Consider the following 22935-nt stretch of genomic DNA (forward strand, 5'->3'; position numbering starts at 1 on the left):
TATAACGCAATGATGCCCGATGTTGAAAAAAAAAAGACATTACATGTTTGACGCATCTTTTTTTATTTTCCTCCTCATTCATATAATCTGTATACGGGACATTATCGTATTTTCCCGTGATTTTGTACTTCCCGACTTTTCTTATAGAAATGTCCTGCTTATATTTCGAGCATTTTTCAGCGAAGCTTACTTTAATTCTTAAGTTTTACTGCAATCGAGGAGATGAAGATCTTACATAATTAATTTTCACTTCGGAGAAATACATTTCAAATCACTGCAGATTTGCTGTATCACTATATTTCTCGCCAACCTGAGTTTATTAACTATATTTGGCGACTTCGCCTTTGATTAACAACATTTTGGCGAAAATTAGCGATGTCCCGTATTTATGATCCTTAATTCTTTTCTATTGATAACAAATATGGTCATCCAAATCACGATGAAACAACAACTTAAGACACGGCATTTGATAGCATCTCATTTTATTCGAAAGTTTTAACAACTGGCTGTTGCGAAGATGAATTTTTGGAAAGAGAGAAATCCAACTTCCTTTGCGAGGAATCGAACCCACGCCCTAGACCACTAGACTACAAAGGCAACCAATCTCTCAATCTTTCCTTGGAGCTCGTGTGCACTGAACGGGACCGTACATGAGTTCCATGGAAAGATTGAGAGATTCCACAAATTCATCTTCGCAACACAGGGCCGTCATTTTAACTTTGCTCACCCCCAAATGACGGGGGCCTGTCGCAACAGCTAGTTGTTAAAAATATTTCGTATGGTAGAGGAGAGTGACGTCATCCTTGCATCTGATTTTTTTTTTTTTTTAAAACTGCTTTAATACGTCAACCCCTCGGTTATAACGACAAAGTTTTGCGGATTCTTCGATATTATTTGAGTTTGACTGAATTTGATAAGATCTAACTAAATTATTATATAAAAAAATAGAGTTAATAGCAGGAGTTTGTTTGTGAAATTACGCTGTTTTTTTGCACCCATTTCCCCGCTTATCAATATTTTCTACACTATCTGCCAATAAGTATTTGGACACCTGTGATAGAAAAGAAAAACTAACTTTATTCAAAATCAATAGTTGGTAGAGCCTCCACGAGAGGCAATTACAGCGTGAACCCTCCGGGGCATACTTTCCACAAGTCCTTGTGTGACGGCTAGTGGTATTTTCTTCCACTCGGCTTGGAGAAGACATGTCAGTTCCTTCACCGATTTTGGACGGGTAGGACACCCCTTAATTCGGCGATCCAACTCGTCCCAGAGGTTCTCGATAGGGTTCAGGTCTGGGCTGCCACAACGTAGGAAGCACATTGTCATCCAAAATAGTGCAGTAGGCATCGGCGTTGAGCTTACCATGAATGGGGACCAAGGGTCCCAGTCCATACCAGGAGGCCATAATTTGACCATACCATTCCCCAGACCATAATTCTACCTCCGCCGAACTTGACTGTTGGCACGTCTCCTGCCAGAATGACAGGAGACGTTCTCCAGGCAGACGCCAGACCCAGACCCTGCCATCCGAACGGTAGAGGGTGAACCTTGATTCGTCGCTCCAAAGAACCCGTTTCCACCGATCTACGGTCCAATTTCGATGTGTTTTGCACCACATTAACCGAGCAACGCGGTTGGACTTTGTGATCAAAGGCTTATGGGCAGCAGCACGACCATGAAAACCAATCAGATGTGTTTCCTTACGGATGGTATTCATTGAAACAATTCTCCCGGATGCCTGTTGAAACTCCTCGCAGATGAGGGCCATCAGTTGGGTGCGGTTCTTCCGAATTTCTCTGGACAGCACCCGTCGGTCTCTATCTCTCAGTTTCGTTGGTCTGCCGACTCGGGGCAAATTCCGACAATCACAGCTCAACTTCCACTTCTTAATCACATAGGACACTGTCGATTTTGGGTACTTCAGCTCGCTAGATATGTCCCTTAAGGATCGGTCATTTTTGTGATACCCGATAATTATACCTTTCTCGAAATCAGAGAGCTCCGAACTGCGCGGCATCTTGCATGTGACTAATGCCGATGTTGTTTCCTACACGATATATACCGGCGGAGGGCGTGAAGTATCTCAGGACCGCAGATATCGTCATTTGCATAGGTGTCCAAATACTTATTGGTAGATAGTGTATGTATGCTTCAATGTGTGTAAAATTCTATTTATATGCATATGTTACTGCCTAAGCCCGAAATCGGCCAGTTCATGTAGTGGCTGGAGATCCCTGTCCGATCTTATACAAAGAAAATCCGAAAAGAAAAGACATGATTTGGCGTGCTCGCCAAGTTGGCATATTGTTCCGTAATAATTATGCGCACACTTGCTGTAGCAACCCATGATATCACAGTCACGATGCGGTAGTTATTTAATTTTTCTTCAAAATTTAATAGAAAAAACTTTACGTGCGTATGTCTAATATAAAATTTTAAGTTTTTTTTCTCAAATTTCTCTTCGTTTTTTTCTTCTCTCGTCACATGCAGCTAATCCAATAATGCCACATCTTGTCGACACACTAAAAAGTTCCATCTAAGAGCTCCCTCGGAAGCCATGGAAGCGACATTGATGGCCAATGCATAAAAAAAGATCGGAGCCGACAAGAAAACCCAGACAAGGCTAAGATGGACCGGACTTGGATGAGGAGATTCCCAGCACCATCGCTGTGGAGCCAAGACGCTCGGCCAGGCTGGCAGGAAGACATCAGCGATACTTCGAAGACTCAGACTCGTCAGACTCCCCTGACCAAGCTGGACCTAAGCAAGTCCTGCTTTGAAAGCCCTCAGCGAACGTTCACTGTGCAGTTGGCTTCCCACCCTGTTTCTTTTTTATGTCATCATGATTTGTATACGTTATATATTGTAATTAATCTAGGATTTTTTTATGTATGTGAAGTTGACGAATGTCGTCGACAAAGCCTGGGTGGTGTACAGCTTAAAATTAAAAAGTAAAAGCTAAGTACAGCTACTATATATAGCCATGTATCACACGTTAGCACAATAGGACATTGGACAAGGATTGCCAGCCCCTTCACGAATCGACATCAGCCAAGCCCGAATAATTTCTGCAAATCGGAGTTTTTCCCGACATAACGACCCGTGTTTTTACCTTATTTTCAACGACGCCTGCTTGAATTTTTATTCTTCGCTGAAATCAAGAATTAAGAATATTTTCATAATTTATAGATTATATTACGATAAATTATGACTCTTACCTAATTACCTCTCATAATATGAACATATTCATGTCATGTATTTATCAAAAGTATAAAATTTTGTTTTGATGAATTACATTTAATTCATTGCGACTAGCTATAGACTAATTGTGTCATTGGCGATTTTTGACCATTCGTTTGGCTGTAATTGTTATCTTATCGTGATTTTGACATTTTTATTATGATAGCGTGAGATGTCTGGTATGAATTCTGAGATCCTGTATTTTTATCAAGGAAATATGGTCAGCCTAGATATAGATTATATGTCACTTTTCTACCGGAATACCTTCCGCATGTGTAATGAAACATCTTGGCGGACCAGATTTTGTGCACCCTTTGTAAAGAGCATACTGAGATGATTTCTGATTTCGATATTGTTAGCCAGGTGGTCAAAAACCGATATCGTAATATGCATATAGCCGTCAATATGATAATATACCACCGCAATAGTCAACTAAATACGAACCAATATATTTTTATAGTTCCAGATCATACTATTTGTTGTACGTGATCGAAACCCAGGGCACATTAAAACAAACAAAAAAAAAACGAACACAAAAAAAACTTATAATTAGGCTATGAAAAAAATAAAAATATGCACATAATTGTCACGAATTAATTCAAATGAGATACTTTAGGAACGCATTAAAGTAGCGAACGCATAAAAAAGGAGAAAGGAAAAAGTAAGCAAACAGGATGAAAAAGGGAAAATAGCGAAAAAAAAAACAAAAAAGTTCTTGCATTGATATTTACCCCAAAGCGAGTATTCAGAGAATAATATTGCAAGTGATTTATGAAATATTCATGAAAAATATTGGTTAAGGATTCCTTCCCCCCCCCCTTTTTAAGAATCCTTTTTTTTTTCCTTTTACAGGGTAAAATATATCGCCTAAGGTCTATCTATTAAGACAGTTTTCTTCTTCATTTCTTTCTAAGAATTCTAGGTGTTTCTTTGAAGCAACTGTTAAAAACATTTCAACATTTTTCATCGTTGTTTTTTCTCTACCAACTTCTAACGATTTTCTTTTGAACTTTAAGATATCTCTCGTATTTATTATCAGGAATTCCGTTTTTTTTATTTGTTATTGTTGTTTTCGCTTATTATTTTAAGCAAATCTGACGGTCGTCATCAATTTTTGTGTCTCGCATGCACGTTATTTAATTTTTCGCCCTAAATTTCAGATAATTTGCGTATTAGATATAGCTTGAACTGCTATCCAAGTTCTATCTGAAATATTTAGTTTTTGGTAAATAATGAGAAATATATAAAGATCTTAAAATCTTTGGAAACTAAACAAGATATTTTACCGATGTGGTCATTAAAACAGTTTATGAAATCACTAGAGGCTATATCATGAACAATTCAGAAATGAATAACGAGGAATAGAACTCTTGAAAAAAAATAAGAGAAATTGTTTTTTTTGTTTCATTTGATATAAAGAAATACGATTTAAGTAAAATGATTGAAGGAATATTCATCGTTCATAATGGCAACATCAATTATTAACACCTTCGCATCGGGAAACGAAAATTCCCGCTTTTCAAAAATAAACGTTGCCTCTGGGAAACGATAATCCTTGGTTTGCACCGTATGTTGGAATGTCTTTATGTTACTAAAATACCAAGATTTATATGAAAACGTTTTATGAAAAATAGCCCGATGCGAATGCCTAAACATAGGTGTATATGGAATTAAATTTTATTCGACAATTATAGGCTTCTTAAAAACTAAAAAGCAAAAGAACATAAATTGTTTTAGTATCAAGCTATTTTTCAATTTTTCCATTTTTCAATTTTTTTTATGTTTAATATTGTGACATTTGATTCCTAATCGAAAATAAAATTTTTAATACCTATCTATCAAGTCTTTAGAATCGATAGATAGATAGATTCTAGAGATGATAGATAGATAGATTCTATAGACGATAGATAGATAGATTCTAGAGACGATAGATAGATAGATTCTATAGACGATAGATAGATAGATTCTAGAGACGATAGATAGATAGATTCTATAGACGATAGATAGATAGATTCTAGAGACGATAGATAGATTCTATTCTTGATAGATAGATTCTATTCTTGATAGATAGATTTATCTATCTATCAAGACAGATTAGTTCATCAATTGTTTCTAAGAATTCTAGGTGTTTCTTTATAGCAACTCTTACAAGCATTTTAACAATTTTCATCTCGAATTTTTTTCGCTTTCTTAAAAATTGCGAACGATTTCCTTTTAAACTGTGAGATACTTTTCGTATTTATTATTAGTTATTCTGTTTTTTTTTCTTCATTATTATTATTTTCTCCCATTATTTTAAGAAAATCTGACGGTCATTATCAAGTTTTGTTTCACGCATGCACCTTATTTCATTTTTTGCTCTAAATTTAGATAATTTGCATATAAGATATAGCTTGACCTCTTATCCAAGTTATTTTCGAAATATTTCTTTTTTTAGAAAATAATACGAAACAAAGATCTGAAAATCTTCAAAAATTAGATAAAGTATTTTATTGATGTAATAATTAAAATAATTTGGGAATTCTCTAGAGTCTGTACCATGAGCAATTAAAAAAATGTAGGAAAAAATACGGAATTTTTGCTTTTGTTTCATTTGATAAAGAGGTAAAATGTAGAATAGTAGAAATAATTGAAAGAATATTTACTGGTCATAATGCCCATTAATATTAACAGAGATGGAAATCATATTTCTTATTAGTCGACAATTTTGGCTGTTTAATATTTAAAATGCAAAAAGTAGTAATTGCTTTATTATCAAGCAAATTTAGATTTTTTTCAATCCTAAATTCCGACGGTTAATTACTAACCGTTATTAAATTTTGAATAAATTATCCATCTATTAACATACATTATATATTTATAAATCTCTATTGAAGACAGATTTCTTCTTATTTTGTAATCTTGCTTCTTTTTTTTTGCAAGAATTCTATGAGTTTCTCTAAAGCAATTATTTTCGCTTTATTTCTAACTTTCTAATGATTTTCTTTTCAATTTTGAGATATTTCTCGTATTTATTTATTGTTAGATATTCCGTTTTTTTTTCGTTATTATTAATTTCAGCAAATCTGACGGTCATCATCACGTTTTGTTTCTCACATGCACCTTATTTTGCGCCAAAATTAGAGATAATTTACATATTAACTATGACTCGGCCTTTTATAACAATTTCGTTACGAAAGATGGCCGCGGGGCTAGTACCCAGATCGGAAGAGGTATTAAAACAAGAGTGGTGTCATTGGATTTGCCATAATGAGATTTACCGCAGACATCGCAAACACTTATATATTCTGGATATTTCCTGAGATACGAGCGTTTAAAAGAACTTCGTCATGCAACTTTTGGGAATCCTCCCAAAATTAGATGGTCCTCATTAGATGATTTAAAAGACGTATTCACGGTCAAAAGAAAAAAAAAACTCTAGTGTATAGGCCGCAGCTTCGAACTAGCCGCAAGAGCTGAAAATTAACTTTATAAGCCACGGCTTCATTACGGAAATTGCAGTAGTTCCTTTTCCACTGAGTGGTTAGTTTCAGACACACCACTGCTTAATTGACATTCATTAGTAAGGCTAAAATCATAACAAGAATGTAAAACTTTAGTTATAGCGAAGTTAGTTTCCCTAACAAAGTTAGTAGTGAATTATGATGCATATGATAGAATAAAGAATAATTCCATTAAATTATGAAATTATGTCATTTTACCTGTTACAACGAATGCTGTCTCGACTCTTCTTTCGCCGATGCTATTTCTAGCGATACACTGATACTGACCAGCATCACTGCGATCCGTTCTCGAAAATATCAGAGTGCCATGTTTGACCCAGACTCTGCCAGCTTCTTCATCCACAGGCATCAAGACACCGGCAACTTCTTTGACCCACCTGAAAAGCAATTATTCTTAGATATCAATGTGCTGCCTACATAATTACCTACGTATATGGATATTATTTTCTCTAATATCTGTATAATACAATCATACTTGGTGATATTTTCGGTGTTTATATTTATGAGATAATGTTTTGATACTATCAACTCAATTATACGCGGTCAAACGCGGTTGTAACTACGCAGTAAACGCGGTGCATCGAAGATTCCACGAAATTGTTTCGTTGTAATCGAGGTGTCGTTACAGCCCAGGCTGTAGTTTTCAAGACTGTTTTCTTGTGGGAAAAAATATTCATACGCAATTAAATAGTGTGCTACTTGATTGTTGATTTGAAATAGCACAATATTTGATTGTGTTAATTAATTGATCGTTATATTAATTAATTGATTTGATGCATTATGCTATTTAATGTTATTTCATTATGGTTTGGTGACAGCATTTGATCGAAAAAATTTAAGAAATTAGCATAACTAATACTAGACATCGCCGATTCTCACCAAAAATGTTGCCAATTGTCAGGAAAAATGCCAAAAATAATGCTTATAAATAATAGTGGGTGAGAAATACAGTGCCTAGAGGTTGTACGGAGATTTTCTTTTTTTTTTCTGAGGAATGTCATTACCAAAAAAATAAACATGTCGTAAATGTAAAATAAACATTTATGTTTCTAGTCATATTCATTATAACACATTTTATAAATCCTGCAAATTACTTTCAATTCTCTATACTACTACTGCAGATCGAAAATTAAAAATACTCTTATTTGGAGAAATTGAGCATTTTTTGTGAACTAAAAGGAAAAATTATAGGAAAATATGGGAATGCCCAATGGGTAATGTCAATAAGAATGCCGAGAAACTTCTAAAACTTCTTCTTGCCGTCACACACTTAAATTTTTTTTCAACGTTTAGTGTCAATGGAACAACAGACAAATATATAATGAACATTAATTCTATGAATTTTCAGGGAAAATGCCATAAAAACGGAAGCGAAACGTCGAAAAATGCGTCGTCAAATGCTTTTTCATCGACGTTATGAGCAAGATACCGTGTAGTTATTCTCAATGGAATCCAAATATTCTCCATAGGAATCCATCCCGATTGCCACTTATTAATGTTATATCGGAAGTATCGTTACGAGGTCGTTGTAATCGAGTTTTACTATATAAGTATATCCATATAAAGAGTATTTTATGTGAGAATATAAGAAGCATTGTTGAAAAATCCCTTCAAATATTTCATGAATATTTTTATGCCGATCCATAAAAAAACACTCAGAAAAGATTATTTTCCACATTCGCTGTGTTTTCGATTAGATTCCAATGGTAACGTAAATGAGGAAGAAAAATCGAAATTTCCACATGCTGTCAACAAATTCCTGAAACCATGAAGAGAAATATTGTTACGTCAGAGATAAATCTCTTTGATTTGAATAAATATTGATTGTTTTGAGCTCATATCCGTAAACATCCATCATATAAAGCCTTCTCGAATCGCTCTCCTAAATCATAAATTTGTCTTCAATGGCAAATATTTACTATACTAATATTATTATAACTTGATATTTTAGTTGCATCGTAAGCTATTTTTCCCTGTTTGAATGATCATTATTTCAGTTCCGAATTTCAAATTTTTATAATAACATGTATACCGGGTGATTATAATTACACTTCTCGTACTCTGAGTAGTTTCCTCTCAAAAACCGCTTATCCGATTTTTTTCGGATATCATAAAATAGTTCAGCTTTCGACCACCATGTGAAAATGCAGCACTTTTCCATTGAAATTCTACTTTTTTCCCCATGGACCATGTAGCATATAGACCAAGTTTCAATGGAATACGTCGACCAGAACGGGTGCCACTTAGGTCTGAGTAGTTTCAGTATACTGACGGGTGCTACTTTGGTCTGAGCAGTGCCAGTATACAGAAAATGCTGAGACCTATGCAGTGTCCGTTCTGGTAAACGTATTCCATTAAAACATGGTGTATCCGCTACATGGACCATGGGGAAATGTGAAATGCAATTAAAAAGCTCCACTTTCTCCACATGGTTGTCGAAAACTGAACTATTTCTTTTTATTTCATAAATCTCTTTCCTATGGTCGAAAGAGATGCCCTATTTGTCTCATTAAGATGTCCTAAAAATTTGGCTGTATTCGGATAAGCTGCTCAGAGTACGTGAAGTATAATTATAATCACCCTGTACTTTAAATTTTTCTGAAGAAAATTGATCATATACATATATTTTGGTATTAATTAATTAATACATTGAAAATTATCCAGTTCAAGAATTGTTTACTTTCTATCACCATATGCTCATAATGCACAAATACAGTATCACCGTCAACATTCAATGATTTTGAATAGGCGTCTTCAACATTCCAGACTTTTGGGCCAAAAACATTTCCATGAAACGCGAGGGCTAAAAAGTCATATTGTGCGATTTAAAATCATACAGTGACATCTTAGCCGGTGGACCCAACCAGGCCCAGGGCTCCGAGTCAAACGGAGACCCTATATTACTTCAGAATTTTATTTATTCCGAGATTTTTATTAAATCGAAATTTTCTTTGATTCTGGAATTATTTTTTTATCCAAATATGAATTTCATCATTAGTGAACTTTTTAAAATTAAATATGAGTTTTTCTATCAATAACGAAATCATCCCCCTTTGCATCAGCAAATATTTACTTCTAAAAATAATTTTTTTAATAATTATGAAATTATTCCCTTCTATAAAATTATTTCTCTTGATAATTCTTGGAAATGCTTTTTCAATAATTTTGAAAATATTTTTTTTAATTTTTCATTTATTTATTTATTTTTTCAATTTCGAAAATGCTTCTTCCAGTAGTCCTTCATATAATTCTTTCGATAGTTCTGGAAATATTTTTCATCATTTTTCTGAAAATATTTCTTCCAATAATTATAGAAATATTTTCCGATAACCACGAATTTAATTAATTAATTTTCCATGAATTACGAAATACTTTTTTCTGTCACTAATGATCTGATCCTCATCAATTCTGAAATTATTTTTCTCATTAATTCTGAAATTATTTTTCTCATTAATTCTGAAATTATTTTTCTCATTAATTCTGAAATTATTCTTCTCCATCAGCATCACTATCACGTTCTCGGTTGTGATTGGCTCCGCCATTTTTCTTCTTTTTTCCGTCCTCTTGCTCTTTTGTTGCCGGTTCATTTTGAATTTGACTCTTGTCTACAACAACGAGTAACTCCCGCTATAAGGATTTTTTTTTCAATATTCTCTTTGTTTCTGCTACTGATGAAGGAACTTTATATAGTTCTGAAACGCGTATAGCCGTGTTCGTTTTGGAATTTTGGGTAATCCGAAACGTCGATTATTTAATCGAATTAGCATTTATCCCCCCCCCCCTTCTTCGGCTTCAGCAAAAACTTCGAGGGCTACATGTGGCCCGTGAGCCATTTATTGAAAACTTTTGATTCTGATTCAGATCTTTAACAGCAAAATACAAAAATATGTTTTTCGGGAATACAGAAATGCATATAATAATAAAAACGAATGCTATCCATCCGGGTCACAATCTAAAAGAATCAGATAAGATGAGAAAGATCGTGATCTTTGCTCGATTGGGTCTTCCGATGGAGGTTTTCTCGAAGGCGATGGTTGTATGCTAGCGTTAATGTAAAGAAAATGACCACTATCCGGTAGAGATACTTGAATCCGTATATCCTTGTTTTTTTTTATTGTTCTCTGTTAATGGTCGAAATTGAAACATGAAAAGAAATAACATGCGAAAGGAATGACGTCGAATAAAGAATGGTGAAGTGAGAGTCCAGTTTTACCGCCTTTTGTAGATGGTGTTTTGAAAGGCGGAGGTTTGCCAAAGGAATCGCTGGAAAAACATTCTATATCCTACCAGGAACCAGTTGGCTGAGAAAAAGAACTTTGGGAATTCTGCCAAATTGATTTTTTTTATAGAAAAAGTCTACGGATGGTGCGTGTGTGTGTGTACACATTTTTTGTTTCTTTTTTTTGTGGAATTTTTTTAAGAAAAGAACAAAAAAATACGAAACATTCCATTTTTTTTCCCTTGCTTATTTCGCTCTTCTAACAACCGTTGATAGTTTGTATCGGAACACATATCGTTTATGACGTAGGCTTTGAATCTCATTCATCGTTTAGGTTGAACGAAACTATCAAACTGACATTAGAGCTGCAAACTTGAAACTCGGGACTTCGATAAGACATAAATAAAGGCCGAAACTTTCCGAGTTTTATATGGCATTTTGATAGTAGTACGTAAGGTTCTTCAAAAAATTATGCATACTTCTTTGCTTGAAAGATGACGGGAAATTTGGATATATATGTCCCCGAATGGAGGGTCCGAAAGTGTTTTGAAAGTACATAAATTTTGAGTTATAATGTCTCTTAGGTTATCGTCGTTTTTTGCAAATTTGTTATTTGGATCGTTTTTCATACTTTTTTGAAAAATTACTCCCGGGAAGGAGGAGGGGGGGGGAGTGATTATAAAAGGCGCCACATAATACTGCCGAGAGAAAACAAAGAAATTAAATGATTGATCTTTGTTTATAGACATTTTTAAGTTATTTTTGAGAAATAATAGGAATGATTGTTCGATAGCTGGACCGTTTGAACCGAGAGACAGCAGATGAATTATATGCATGCAACGTAATTATTTTTATAGCAGAATATTATGAAAGAGGATTGAAACGATATTTCATCAGTGCAAAGCCAAATTGCTGGTGCGCAAAAATAAGAATTCGTTCTCACGAAACTGGATCGCATCTGAATTCAACATTTTTGTTTGCGCTGGACTGAATAACAGCTGATAAAACATATTTACATCAAAATGGGGCGCAGGTAAATACAACTGCAATCTTACGAAACTGAATAGCAACTGAATAAAAGCATTTCATCATCATGGAACTCAATCACAGATAGATAAAACAACGCTTCATTGCCTCAAAAGTAATGGGATGCGTATTGGAGCATTTCTCTTGCGTGGAACCGAATTGTAGCTGCATAAAACATTTTTTTCTGGAGAATCGAGTAGTAGTTGCATAAAATATTTCTTTTTTGGGTAGAACAGAAGTTGAATGAAGCTTTTCTGTGGAACCGAATTCTCACTGCATAACTTTTGTGTGGAACCGAATAGTAACTGCATGAAACATTTCTTTTCTGTGGAATCGAATAGTAGCTGCATAAAGTATTTCTTTTCTGTGGAACCGAATTCTCACTGCATAAAATGTTTCTTTTGTGTGCAACCGAATAGTAACTGCATGAAACATTTCTTTTCTGTGGAATCGAATAGTAGCTGCATAAAGTATTTCTTTTCTGTGGAACCGAATTCTCACTGCATAAAATGTTTCTTTTGTGTGCAACCGAATAGTAACTGCATGAAACATTTCTTTTCTGTGGAACCTAATAGTAGCTGCATAAAGTATTTCTTTTCTGTGGAACCGAATTCTCACTGCATAAAATGTTTCTTTTGTGTGCAACCGAATAGTAACTGCATGAAACATTTCTTTTCTGTGGAACCTAATAGTAGCTGCATAAAGTATTTCTTTTCTGTGGAACCGAATTCTCACTGTATAAAATGTTTCTTTTGTGTGGAACCGAATAGTAACTGCATGAAACATTTCTTTTCTGTGGAATCGAATAGTAGCTGCATAAAATATTTATTTTTTATGGAATGTGTGGGGTATTAGCTGCATAAAACATTTCTTTTCTGTGGAAATGAATTGTCACTGCGTAAAATATTTCTTTTGTGTGGAACCGAATAGTAACTGCATGAAACATTTCTTTTCTGTGGAACCGAATTGTTGCTGCATAAAATATTTATTTTTTACGGGACGAGAGATTAGCTGCATACAACATTTCTTTCCTGTGGAACCGAATTGTCACTGCGTGAAACATTTCTTTCCTGGGGAATCGAATAGTAGCTGCATAAAATATTTTTCCGACATTTTTTTTCAATTATTCAGCAATTCATTCTGGTGAAACCGAATCAAATGTGAATGCAATATAATTTCATTGTCCCAAAATTGATGGGCAGCTGAATGCACCATTTACTTTGTACGGAACCAAATAAGAGCTGAATAAACTACGTTACATCGGCCAAAAACTGAATCACAGGTGAATATAACCACTTGGGCTGGGATTATTGACTTAAAAACTGGTTGAAATACTCCGTAAAAATGCATTTATGCCCTAAGAAACCAAAAATATGCTATATAAAACAAGAAAAGTGACTTAAATTTCCCATAAAGATAGTTTCAATGAAATAATCTATAAACAAGGAATATATACACTCATTGCCATAAAAATTTGCGCACCCAGAAGAAGTCGTCAAAATGAAACGAAATTTTACACATGTAAGTACTACGTTGATATAAGTAAGTGATTAGAAAATCCAAGAAAAAGGATCATTTATTGCAGAAAAAAGTACAGATGAGCAGAAGTTTTAGTACTCTGTTGTACCCCCTCTAGCACGATGCGATACGAGCGGGCATTGAGGCATACAAGTTCCGTATGATGTCCTGAGACATCTCCTTCCACAGTTGCTGTAAATGCGCCTCTAGTTCGACCAACCTCGTAGGGTGTCCAACTTGCCGTCCCAAATGATCCCAGATATCCTCGATTGGTGACAAATCTGGGGATAGAGCAGGCCAGGGAAGGGTGGTAATGTGGCGGAGGCAGTCTTGTGACATCCTTGCTGTGTGTGACCTAGCATTGTCTTGTTGAAAAATGGCTCCTGGGAGCCCTGCCATGAGTGGCAACACATGTGGCTGAAGGATGTTATGGACGTACCGCTGGGCTGTCATTGTGCCATGGATCAATATTAGGGGTGACCGTGTATCGTAAGCAATGGCACCCCATACCATAACACCAGCTGTGGGAGCGGTGTGTCGCTGTAAAGCGAAGGCAGAATTGAAGCGTTCACCACGGGGCCTCCACACACGAACACGATTCTCATCACTGCTCAAGTTGAATCTCGATTCGTCGCTGAAGACGACCTGGTTCCATTCCGTTGCAGTCCAATCCCGTCGTGCTCTACACCACTCCAAACGGAGGCGTTGGTGGGTGGGTGTCATTGGCAGCACACGTAATGGGCTCCGCGATACCAGATGTCCTTCTGCCAGGCGCCTTGCGATGGTTCGGGAAGACACAGGGGCCCGTAGTGAAGCTGCTGCCTGTGTCTGGATAGAGGCCAATGAGGCAGTTGGCTCTACGCGTGCGTTTCGGATGATGTGACGGTCTTCTCGACGACTGGTCTGTCGAGGGCGTCCTGAACCTGATCGCCGTATATAAATGACATCTCTTCTGTCCACTGGTCCCAACACCTCCTCACAGTAAAATCAGAACGGCCTAGTTGACGAGCTACTCGCCGAGCTGACCACCCAGCTTTCATCATCCCGATGATTCTTTCCCTATCGAACTCTGGCAACTGTTCATATGGTCTTCGACGGCGGCGTAACGGCATGTCTACGTCAGCATTTCCTTTGCAAACGATTAAATACACTCCAGCAAGCTCTGCTTACCTGTTTTATACTCCAGAGAGAACGAAGTTCAACGCCGCCCTCTGGTGGCATTACGCAATGCGCAATCACGCTGCATGTCTAATCATTTGCATATCTGCCCGACATGTACCTTCAGGCCAACTTTCGTTTCGATCCCACAATTATTTCTTGATGCGCGAATTTTTATGGCAATGAGTGTATATTAATGGAATTAAAACCATTTTAAACCATCATTAGTTGTTTGAACTAAAATTATTCAATTTATCGAATGTATAGACCTCTCATCACACGTCTCACTCTTATGCAAATTTATCTACGAACTCAATGCTAAAATGGCTGTTACGTATAGTCAAACCTAATCAAGACAAATTTGTTTAGGTTTGAATATGAATTTTATATTTTTCACGTTGGACGTAGTGAATTCACTATTCTGTTGGTTAATTAAACTCGTTTAGTCCGAAATATTTTTTCCTGTATTTTTTCGAAGTTCGACTATATTTCGTCTTGAACTCATAATACATACAGGCAAAACGACCTACCAAATTTTTGCTTCCGAAATCCAAGACAGAGAGATGGGAATTCTTCTTGAACTATTGATTTATCATTTATGTCAAGTGCTAATCAATTATGTTATGCGTTATCAATTCACTGTTATTCATGAGGGGCAAAGGACAGTGGTAGGAGAACTTGAACGATCACTAGGAAACCTTGAGGATAAACCTTTGAAGATAAGTCTGCTTCGTAACATTCTACCTCTAGCTTAGGTTGGAGGGATTGGTATGGTCACTGGGACGAATGTACAGATGTTTCTGAACACCGGGATCCCCTCTTTTTTTCCACTCGACCCTGTATAAGTCTTTCAGTAGAAAATGGTATGACAAAGAAAAAAAATATATTTCTTATTAAAAATGCAAAATAATGCCTTAAAATCATTAAAATATGTTCTATCACATAAAAATATTGACAAATGCCAAAAGCTATAGAGAATATGTAAAAGTTTAGAAATCCTAGGCCCAATAACTACGATTCATTCTGGTGGAAGTGAATCTGAGCTGAATAAAATATAATTTCATCGTCGCGGTACTGAATTGAAGGTGAATGGAAAAAAACTTTTTAATCCGGCAAAACTGAATAACAGCTAAACACAAAACATTTGAAAATTCAATACGAAATAAGATAATATGAATGCAACCAAACAGCTTCAAACTACTTTACAATGATTGTGAAGGAAAATAATAATCGCAACAAGTGAGTATCAGCCGAAACGTTTACCACTGTGTTATTGGAAGTACTCGGATATTTTATGAATTCCCAAAGTGAAAAAATTCAATTTCGACGATTTTAGTAAGTAATATTCTTCACCAAAAAGTAAATAAATAAATAAAATACAGTAAATCCCAAGTGGTTACGTACAAATTTCCTCTTGACTCTATGGAGGATAAAAAAAGGAAGATTTTTCATCATTTTGAAATGGAATGGAAGATTTCCTCACCGATATGACGGAGGTGGATTCCCTTGAGCAACGCATGGTAGTTCTGCAGAAGAACCCTCTTCAGCTTGTATTTGAGATCTGCTGAAGGTGAATCTTGGAAGTGTTGAGGAATGCGGTTCTGGGCAAGTGAATTTAAAAAAAAAATTATAAAATTGAAAAGTGATACAAAATGCATAACGAAAAGTTTAAAAAAAATTATACTCTCCAGCAATCCAAATGAATTAAGAATCATTTATTAGTAATATATGTACAATCAATACCAAGCGATTAAGGTATCCGACTACGTTCGAAAGTACTTTTCCATAAAACGGTTCTGGAATGAGCATTAATGACATTTTTTTTTTGATAGAACTTGTCTTGAAATGGGGAAAAGAAAAATAAGATTTTTTTACTACTCATGTCATTTTCTATGAAAAAGTCGTTATGTGTCAAGTTTTTTGCAAAATTCGTGTAATATTGGAAGCGCTATTGCGAAAAAAAAATTCTATTGAATGAAATGTTTCTTGTATTTCTACAGTGTAATCAGATAGTAATGGTGCAGATAATGAGCTAATATTTAAAGGGCTGTATGGTATGATCATAAGTTACACTCTCAACTCGGTTAATGTTAGTGTCATTTTTTTGAAATTCCATCCTACATATTGTCTAGAAAACAGTTTAATTACACAAAAAATATATGTGATAGACGTTAGATTTTGATGCATAACCTCACTAATATATGACAAAATACCATTTTAAAATTTTGTAATGATACAATCAATAAAGTTTTAGAAATCGTTTTTCAAGCTCAAATAAAATGTTGGAAAAAGGTATTCGTAAAATTCGTTTAAAGTTTTTATTCACCGATTACTTGCGTGTAAAAATGCAACACTGAAGTGGACGTAACTTCAATCTAAGCGTCGTATAAACAAAACAAGGGCCTGGTTTGGAATCATAACTCACAGGGATTTCATAAAATATAAAATGAAATGAAATAAAAATCGATATTTTCGTCCAAATGGACGTTTTCTACGTAGTCGGATACCTTAACAATGGCAAAGAACTTATTATTATTATTACACTTTCTATACGAATTTTTTCCCCAAACGATACATGTTAAATATCTGGACTCCGATATAAAGAACTCAGATTTAACGAATTTCTAGATTTAACGATTTTTTTTAGAAGTTCCCGTGCATTTGTTTAGGTTTTTGAACCTTGGTATAACCATTTTCCTCGATTTGACGAATAAAATTAGGAGTGTTATATGGTGCATTAAATCGTTAAATAGAGTTCGAGTGCGTTACCATTGCACACAATACAACAAATGACCACTAAAATTGACTCTTTAATTGAAAAGCATTGAAATATCCAGAGGATATCTTTTTCGGGTAGTATATAAAGAAATTGTCATTACACAGCACAAAAACAATCGTTTTCAACGTTTGGGGTATCTGATTACCTTTCTCAGCACTTTTCTATAAAAAGGTACTAGAGTGATTTGAATATCATTTTTTTTTATGGAAAAGTGTCTCAAAAATGGAGAAAATAATACATTTTGGGCTACCTTTATCATTTCTATGAAAGAGTCATTTTTAAATATCAAATTTTTAGCAGAATTCAAGTAATATTCGAAACACGATTACAAATAATTCTATGATTGAAATGTTATGTCGTTTCCCCAGTACATTACGCTCGTAATGCATAGTACTAATGAAATTTAGAGGTTTTTATGGTATGCGATCATAAGTTACGCCCAAATCTGTCGATGTACGTGCGAATTTTTTTTTGAAATTTCATTCAACATATCCTATATATAAATACTTTAATTAGTTAAATACATGTGATATAGAACGTTAAATTTTAGTCATATCCTTAACAATATATGACAAAGTATCATATTGAAATTTTGTAATAATACAATCAATCGATTTTTTGAAATCATGTTTTAAACTCAAGTAAAACACCGAAAATTTCATTATTTTTAAAACGCATTCAAAGGTTTTGTTAACAAATTAACCTGATGTAAAAACACTTATGCGAATGTAACTTCGGTTCTAAGGTCATATAAGCAAAACGAGGCCTGTTTTAGAATCAGAAGAAATGAGGCTTTGATAAAAATTGAATATTAGAAGAAAATATAAAACGATAATTTTTTCCGAAATGGCGTTTTAAACATAGTCGACGGCTATCTGAAAAAAAAGGGGCGTTGCAGTTTTATACCATTTTTGACGAATGAACATCAATATTTGTCCTGTGTGTATGCACAAGCGATACTTCACTCCAAAATGCAAGAGTTATTGATCGTCCCTGCTTGGCTTGCCAACAAATAAGAGATCTGTGTACTTTTGAGCATTTTTTCCGGTGGTTGTAGAACTCTAAAAGCGTCATTTTATCTTAAGATTCCTGGTAATACGTCCACATAATATACTCAAACTCTGAATAAAAACGTTTAGGATTTGCTTAGAACCATCAATGCTGAAACAAGCTCAAAATATAATATGGCTCCACTTGAGAAATATAAGAAGAGCAACAGGGTCGCATAAAGTGTCGAATCATTGAGGCTGTTCACCTGAGCTGTTGAAAAATCCACAAGAAATGCTTTCTTTCTCATTGAGTTTTTCTCATTGGTCAGACATTACTTCGATTGACTTTTGAATGGTAGGAATGATTTCTTTTACCAGCTACACGTGTCTTATAACAAATTAATGTGTTTTGTATAACGGAAGAAACTGAGTACTTCCCTTCATATGCTATTTTTAGCATGTTCAGGTTCGCAGTGACAACGCAGAGGAAAAACCAGACACGTGTATATATCGATTTATGTGTATACACTGTGTATTCCTTATCATATTTCTCATTCGAGTTCATATATATTTTCGTTTTTCTCGATTTTGTTTTCTGGAAAGACATTTTTTATTCTCACGTGACATATTTCATACATATTTCCTTACATTCAAAGTGATTTTTCTTTTCATATAACGCCATCGGTTCCTGTTGCGTTCCTTATAGAAAAAGTGTGATACAGTGCATGAGACGCTTGATCTGATCACTTGAAGACTCGGGGCTTTCTGATAATAATATGACCGATTCATAACTATATCTGAAAAAATCACGGTTGTAAGCACTATGTCCATACGTCCCATTTGGTCCAACGGGAAGTAAAGAAACAGGACGACAGGCACAGGTTTCAAAATAAATGTGTTGAATCATGATTTTTTTTCGATTATTCTAGAATAGGATTTTCCCCTGTTTTTACCGAAATACATATTTTTATTCAGATATTGCGGGGAGTTAGAATGAAATTGTTTAATGTGTAATTCGGATAGGGATACATTTTATAATGTACAGTTTACGTTCCATAGATCCCTTGTTAAAGCCTTCCGGCCAAGGAATTGTGAATGTGATTAGATGGGGAAAACCGACTATGAACTGAAGAAAGATACTTTTTTGTCCTTTTTACTTTACACATGACTTCAATATAAGAAAACAATTGCAAAAACAGTGATATGTATATCGATCATAGTCACTATTTTGGGTGGATTAGCACATTGTGAACTGAGTACGCAAATTTTTGTCAATAAAGGAGCTTTCTGACATTCTAACAGTTTTAAAGATTGATAACGATAACTTCTACGGAAGAAATGAACCTTACCTTGAAAATATGAAAAAAAGAAAAAAACCTTCGATAAAAAAAAATAGAAACCTAAGTCCTGATAACTACACGATTTTTTTCCCATGCTATGATATTCATCCCTTATATACTTGGCGAAAGTGATAGCAATACCCGAATTATAACTTTATCCATGATTCTAATAAGAAGCATCTACTATAACAAGAAAGATGGTTGTAACCTTAACTTCACATATCAGCACTGCAGTTTCCCATTAACGTTTATTGTTTTACCAATACCGATACATGTCTCCTTATCGGTGTGGGTACATAAAAATCACATGAATCCAAAATTGCACCCACACAATCTAGAATTATTCAAAACAATTTTTTCTTCCTTTTCTTAGGGTGTGGTAAACGACGCACATACTTTAATGAAACGTCGGCTCTTTCTCACTTCATCCCGCTCATAAAATTCTCGGTATTTTTAAGCAGGCTATAGTTCAAAAAACAATCTTTACTATTAGAGTAACATGCATTTCATACTAAGAGCGTCATTTAGTCTCGCGATTCCTGGTAATAACGTCCATAATGTGCACAATATATTACAGCTCGAAGCTGTACGCGCTCCGTTATAGCCATAAAAAGGTCACGGTTAAGGAATTCCGTAGTGCCGGTCGGAAAATGACTCTTTTGTTAATACCGGGCAATATAATGTATATGTTTGGAGTAAGTGCGTGGAAACTCCAGAAAGCAGTCCTAATTTTTTTTTTTTTTCTTTTTTGTAATTTCATAATTTTTTACGAAAAATCTCTGACGTGAGCAGAATACACATTTCTTCACAGTTCATAACATACCTTATAAATCATCACGTCGTGTATATAATTCATTCCATACTGCATATTTCTTGTTATTCCTCTCTACCTTTGTGCCGATATAATATGTACAGCAAGTATAGATACTTATTTCGAAAGATCTGTCCTAAATAATCATATATTTGAAAAACGTTATATACAGGGTGTGTTGTTAAGTCCTAATGCAGCTTTTATCTCCTCAACCATTCCTATTAGAAGTGGGATCTAATTAAAAAAAAAACGATCACAATATGTTCAGAAATCATACTATACCAGTTTTGAGGAAATACAGTGTGTCACAAAATAAAAAAAAATAAGTGATACTTCCAATTAAAAAGTTGTCCTGTTTCTCCTGAGGCTAACAAAATAAATTGTCATGTTTCTAAGTGCACGTAAGGAAGTAACTAATTCCCGTATCAATATATTTACCAGTACGAGCTTGGAATTGTACACAATCACCGTTGAATATAAGAAATTTTCGATTAATGGACAAAAAAGTAATGAAACTGAATTTTGAAAAAAATTAGAATTTGTCTAATTTTTCACTGTCCGCTAACGAAGGGGGGGGGGGGGGTTGAAAATTGTCCAAGTGCAATATTCACTGACATATTTGAATTCATAAAAGCAGAGCAAAATTGAAGAACGGCATAAAATAACGTCCAACGCGTGTTTCCTTCATTCATTCAGTACTTTCCAAACTTTCCTCCGAATTCTGAAATCGGAAGTCTCAGCGAATATTGCGTTTGGTAATAGGCAATTATTTTGGTCTCAGGGAAGGGGGGGCTAGGGTAACTGCTTTATAATAGTGAAGTTAGAGGAGCGGGGCCATGTAAAAATTCAGATTTTCTATTTTATGACAATATTTTCACTCTTGAAATTAGTAAAACATTTTTGAATACATTTTGAGCATTTCGTAAATTATAACGATACCTTTACGATGAAAGTTTGATGAAATAAAGGCCTGATTAGGACTTAGGACACCCTGTATATAAAAATGTTTATATTTTTCTGTTGATATTTCTCGGATTTTTGATTCCTTATTTTTCGACGATTGGCAATTTGTTCATTACTGTTTTGTAGATCACATATTTGCACTTGATCACGTGTTCTTTCTTAGTCCATGGGCTGGATGTTGACCACCCCTGACTTAGATTGATATAAATAAATTGACCTTTGTACCATACGGTATTAATTTATTTTGCTGAAAATATGTCTATTTTACTGTGAATATGATAAATCGGGGATTATCCATAATGATCAGTTACTATGCATAATAATTACGGTAACGTTGATAAATTTCACTGCATTTATCATTTCACTAGCAATTATTATATTTCCCAAAGCAATTAAGTCGGTAGTACAAAAACATCACAAATTCAACCACTTATCAGTATTTTTTTAAACTCAATCACCAATTTTGCTAACGCTGCATTTCATACGAAACAATGAACACAGCCATACGACACGTCAAAAGGTAATTCATTCTACGAGTATCGGATGTCCAAAAAATATGGCCTCCAACTCCGTCCAAGGAGAACCTCTTGGACATCACTATTCATAGCTACTACTTTTCCGGCTAGCATTGTCTAATGGTTTCAATTTATTCGACAATGCAAAAAAATTTGAAATTTCGAAATTCCGTAATTTCCGAGTATGAGTCGGTATCCTCGTTAAATATGAATCACCACAGTAAACGGCAGACTCAAAATACGTTTCACAAAAAATATCTATCTCTGTCCAGTATTTCATCAACTCATCACGGTATGCGCACAGTACCCATACTGTGCGCATACCATTCACGGGCAACATCAGACACACACGCAAACATATTGTTATATTTAAAAGTTCGAAAAATATGTATTCTTATTGAGAAAAGAGACATAACTCAATTGAAAAGAAAAGATACCTAAAATTAGAAGAAGTATTTTCACTCCTGAAGAAAATTTCGAGTAAAGTTTAGCACTGACGGGGATCCGAACACTAGTTCTCTTGCAATCAAGGCAAGGCAATTGTGCTAGACAATACACTGCAGGAAACAGTTTATTTTTCCTACATCAGGCATAGTAACGTGTGCCTGATGTCTACCTTAACTTGGACAAATGACCCCCCCCCCCCGGGTTGCAACAGTAGAGAGGTGAGAAAGCCACTCTGATCTGTGTATATGGGATTATATTCAAGTGGAATAACCGAGACTGAAATTTACATGTTTTCTGTTACTACAAACTCTTCACTTTATTCTTTCGTTCTTCAGATTCCTTGCTCAGAATTTAGAAAACCTATAGTTTTCTTTCTAACATACATTTAACTCGCCTAAAGTACCAAAGGATGTTTAGAGGTGTC

At 34.9% G+C, this 22935-nt stretch overlaps 1 protein-coding gene across 3 annotated transcripts in view; it reads right to left on the reverse strand.

The window, feature by feature from the left end:
• Positions 1-22935, reverse strand: part of LOC149081684 (cell adhesion molecule Dscam1-like) — a 174460-nt gene that overhangs the window by 45888 nt on the left and 105637 nt on the right. For all 3 annotated transcript variants that reach the window (XR_016193327.1, XM_089237084.1, XM_089237085.1), the window contains exons 5-6: positions 16151-16268; positions 6945-7123 (exon numbers count right to left, since the gene is read on the reverse strand). Coding sequence is in view for 2 of the 3 variants with exons in the window: in XM_089237084.1 (XP_089093210.1) it covers positions 6945-7123; positions 16151-16268 (297 nt within the window). In the remaining variant the exon portion in view is untranslated. The remainder of the gene's footprint in view (positions 1-6944; positions 7124-16150; positions 16269-22935) is intronic.

This window comes from Pholcus phalangioides, unplaced genomic scaffold (genome assembly GCF_987345545.1).
Source record: "Pholcus phalangioides strain wild (caught in Gottingen) unplaced genomic scaffold, Ppha-v1.0 ptg000009l_1, whole genome shotgun sequence".
Lineage (NCBI taxonomy): Eukaryota > Metazoa > Arthropoda > Arachnida > Araneae > Pholcidae > Pholcus > Pholcus phalangioides.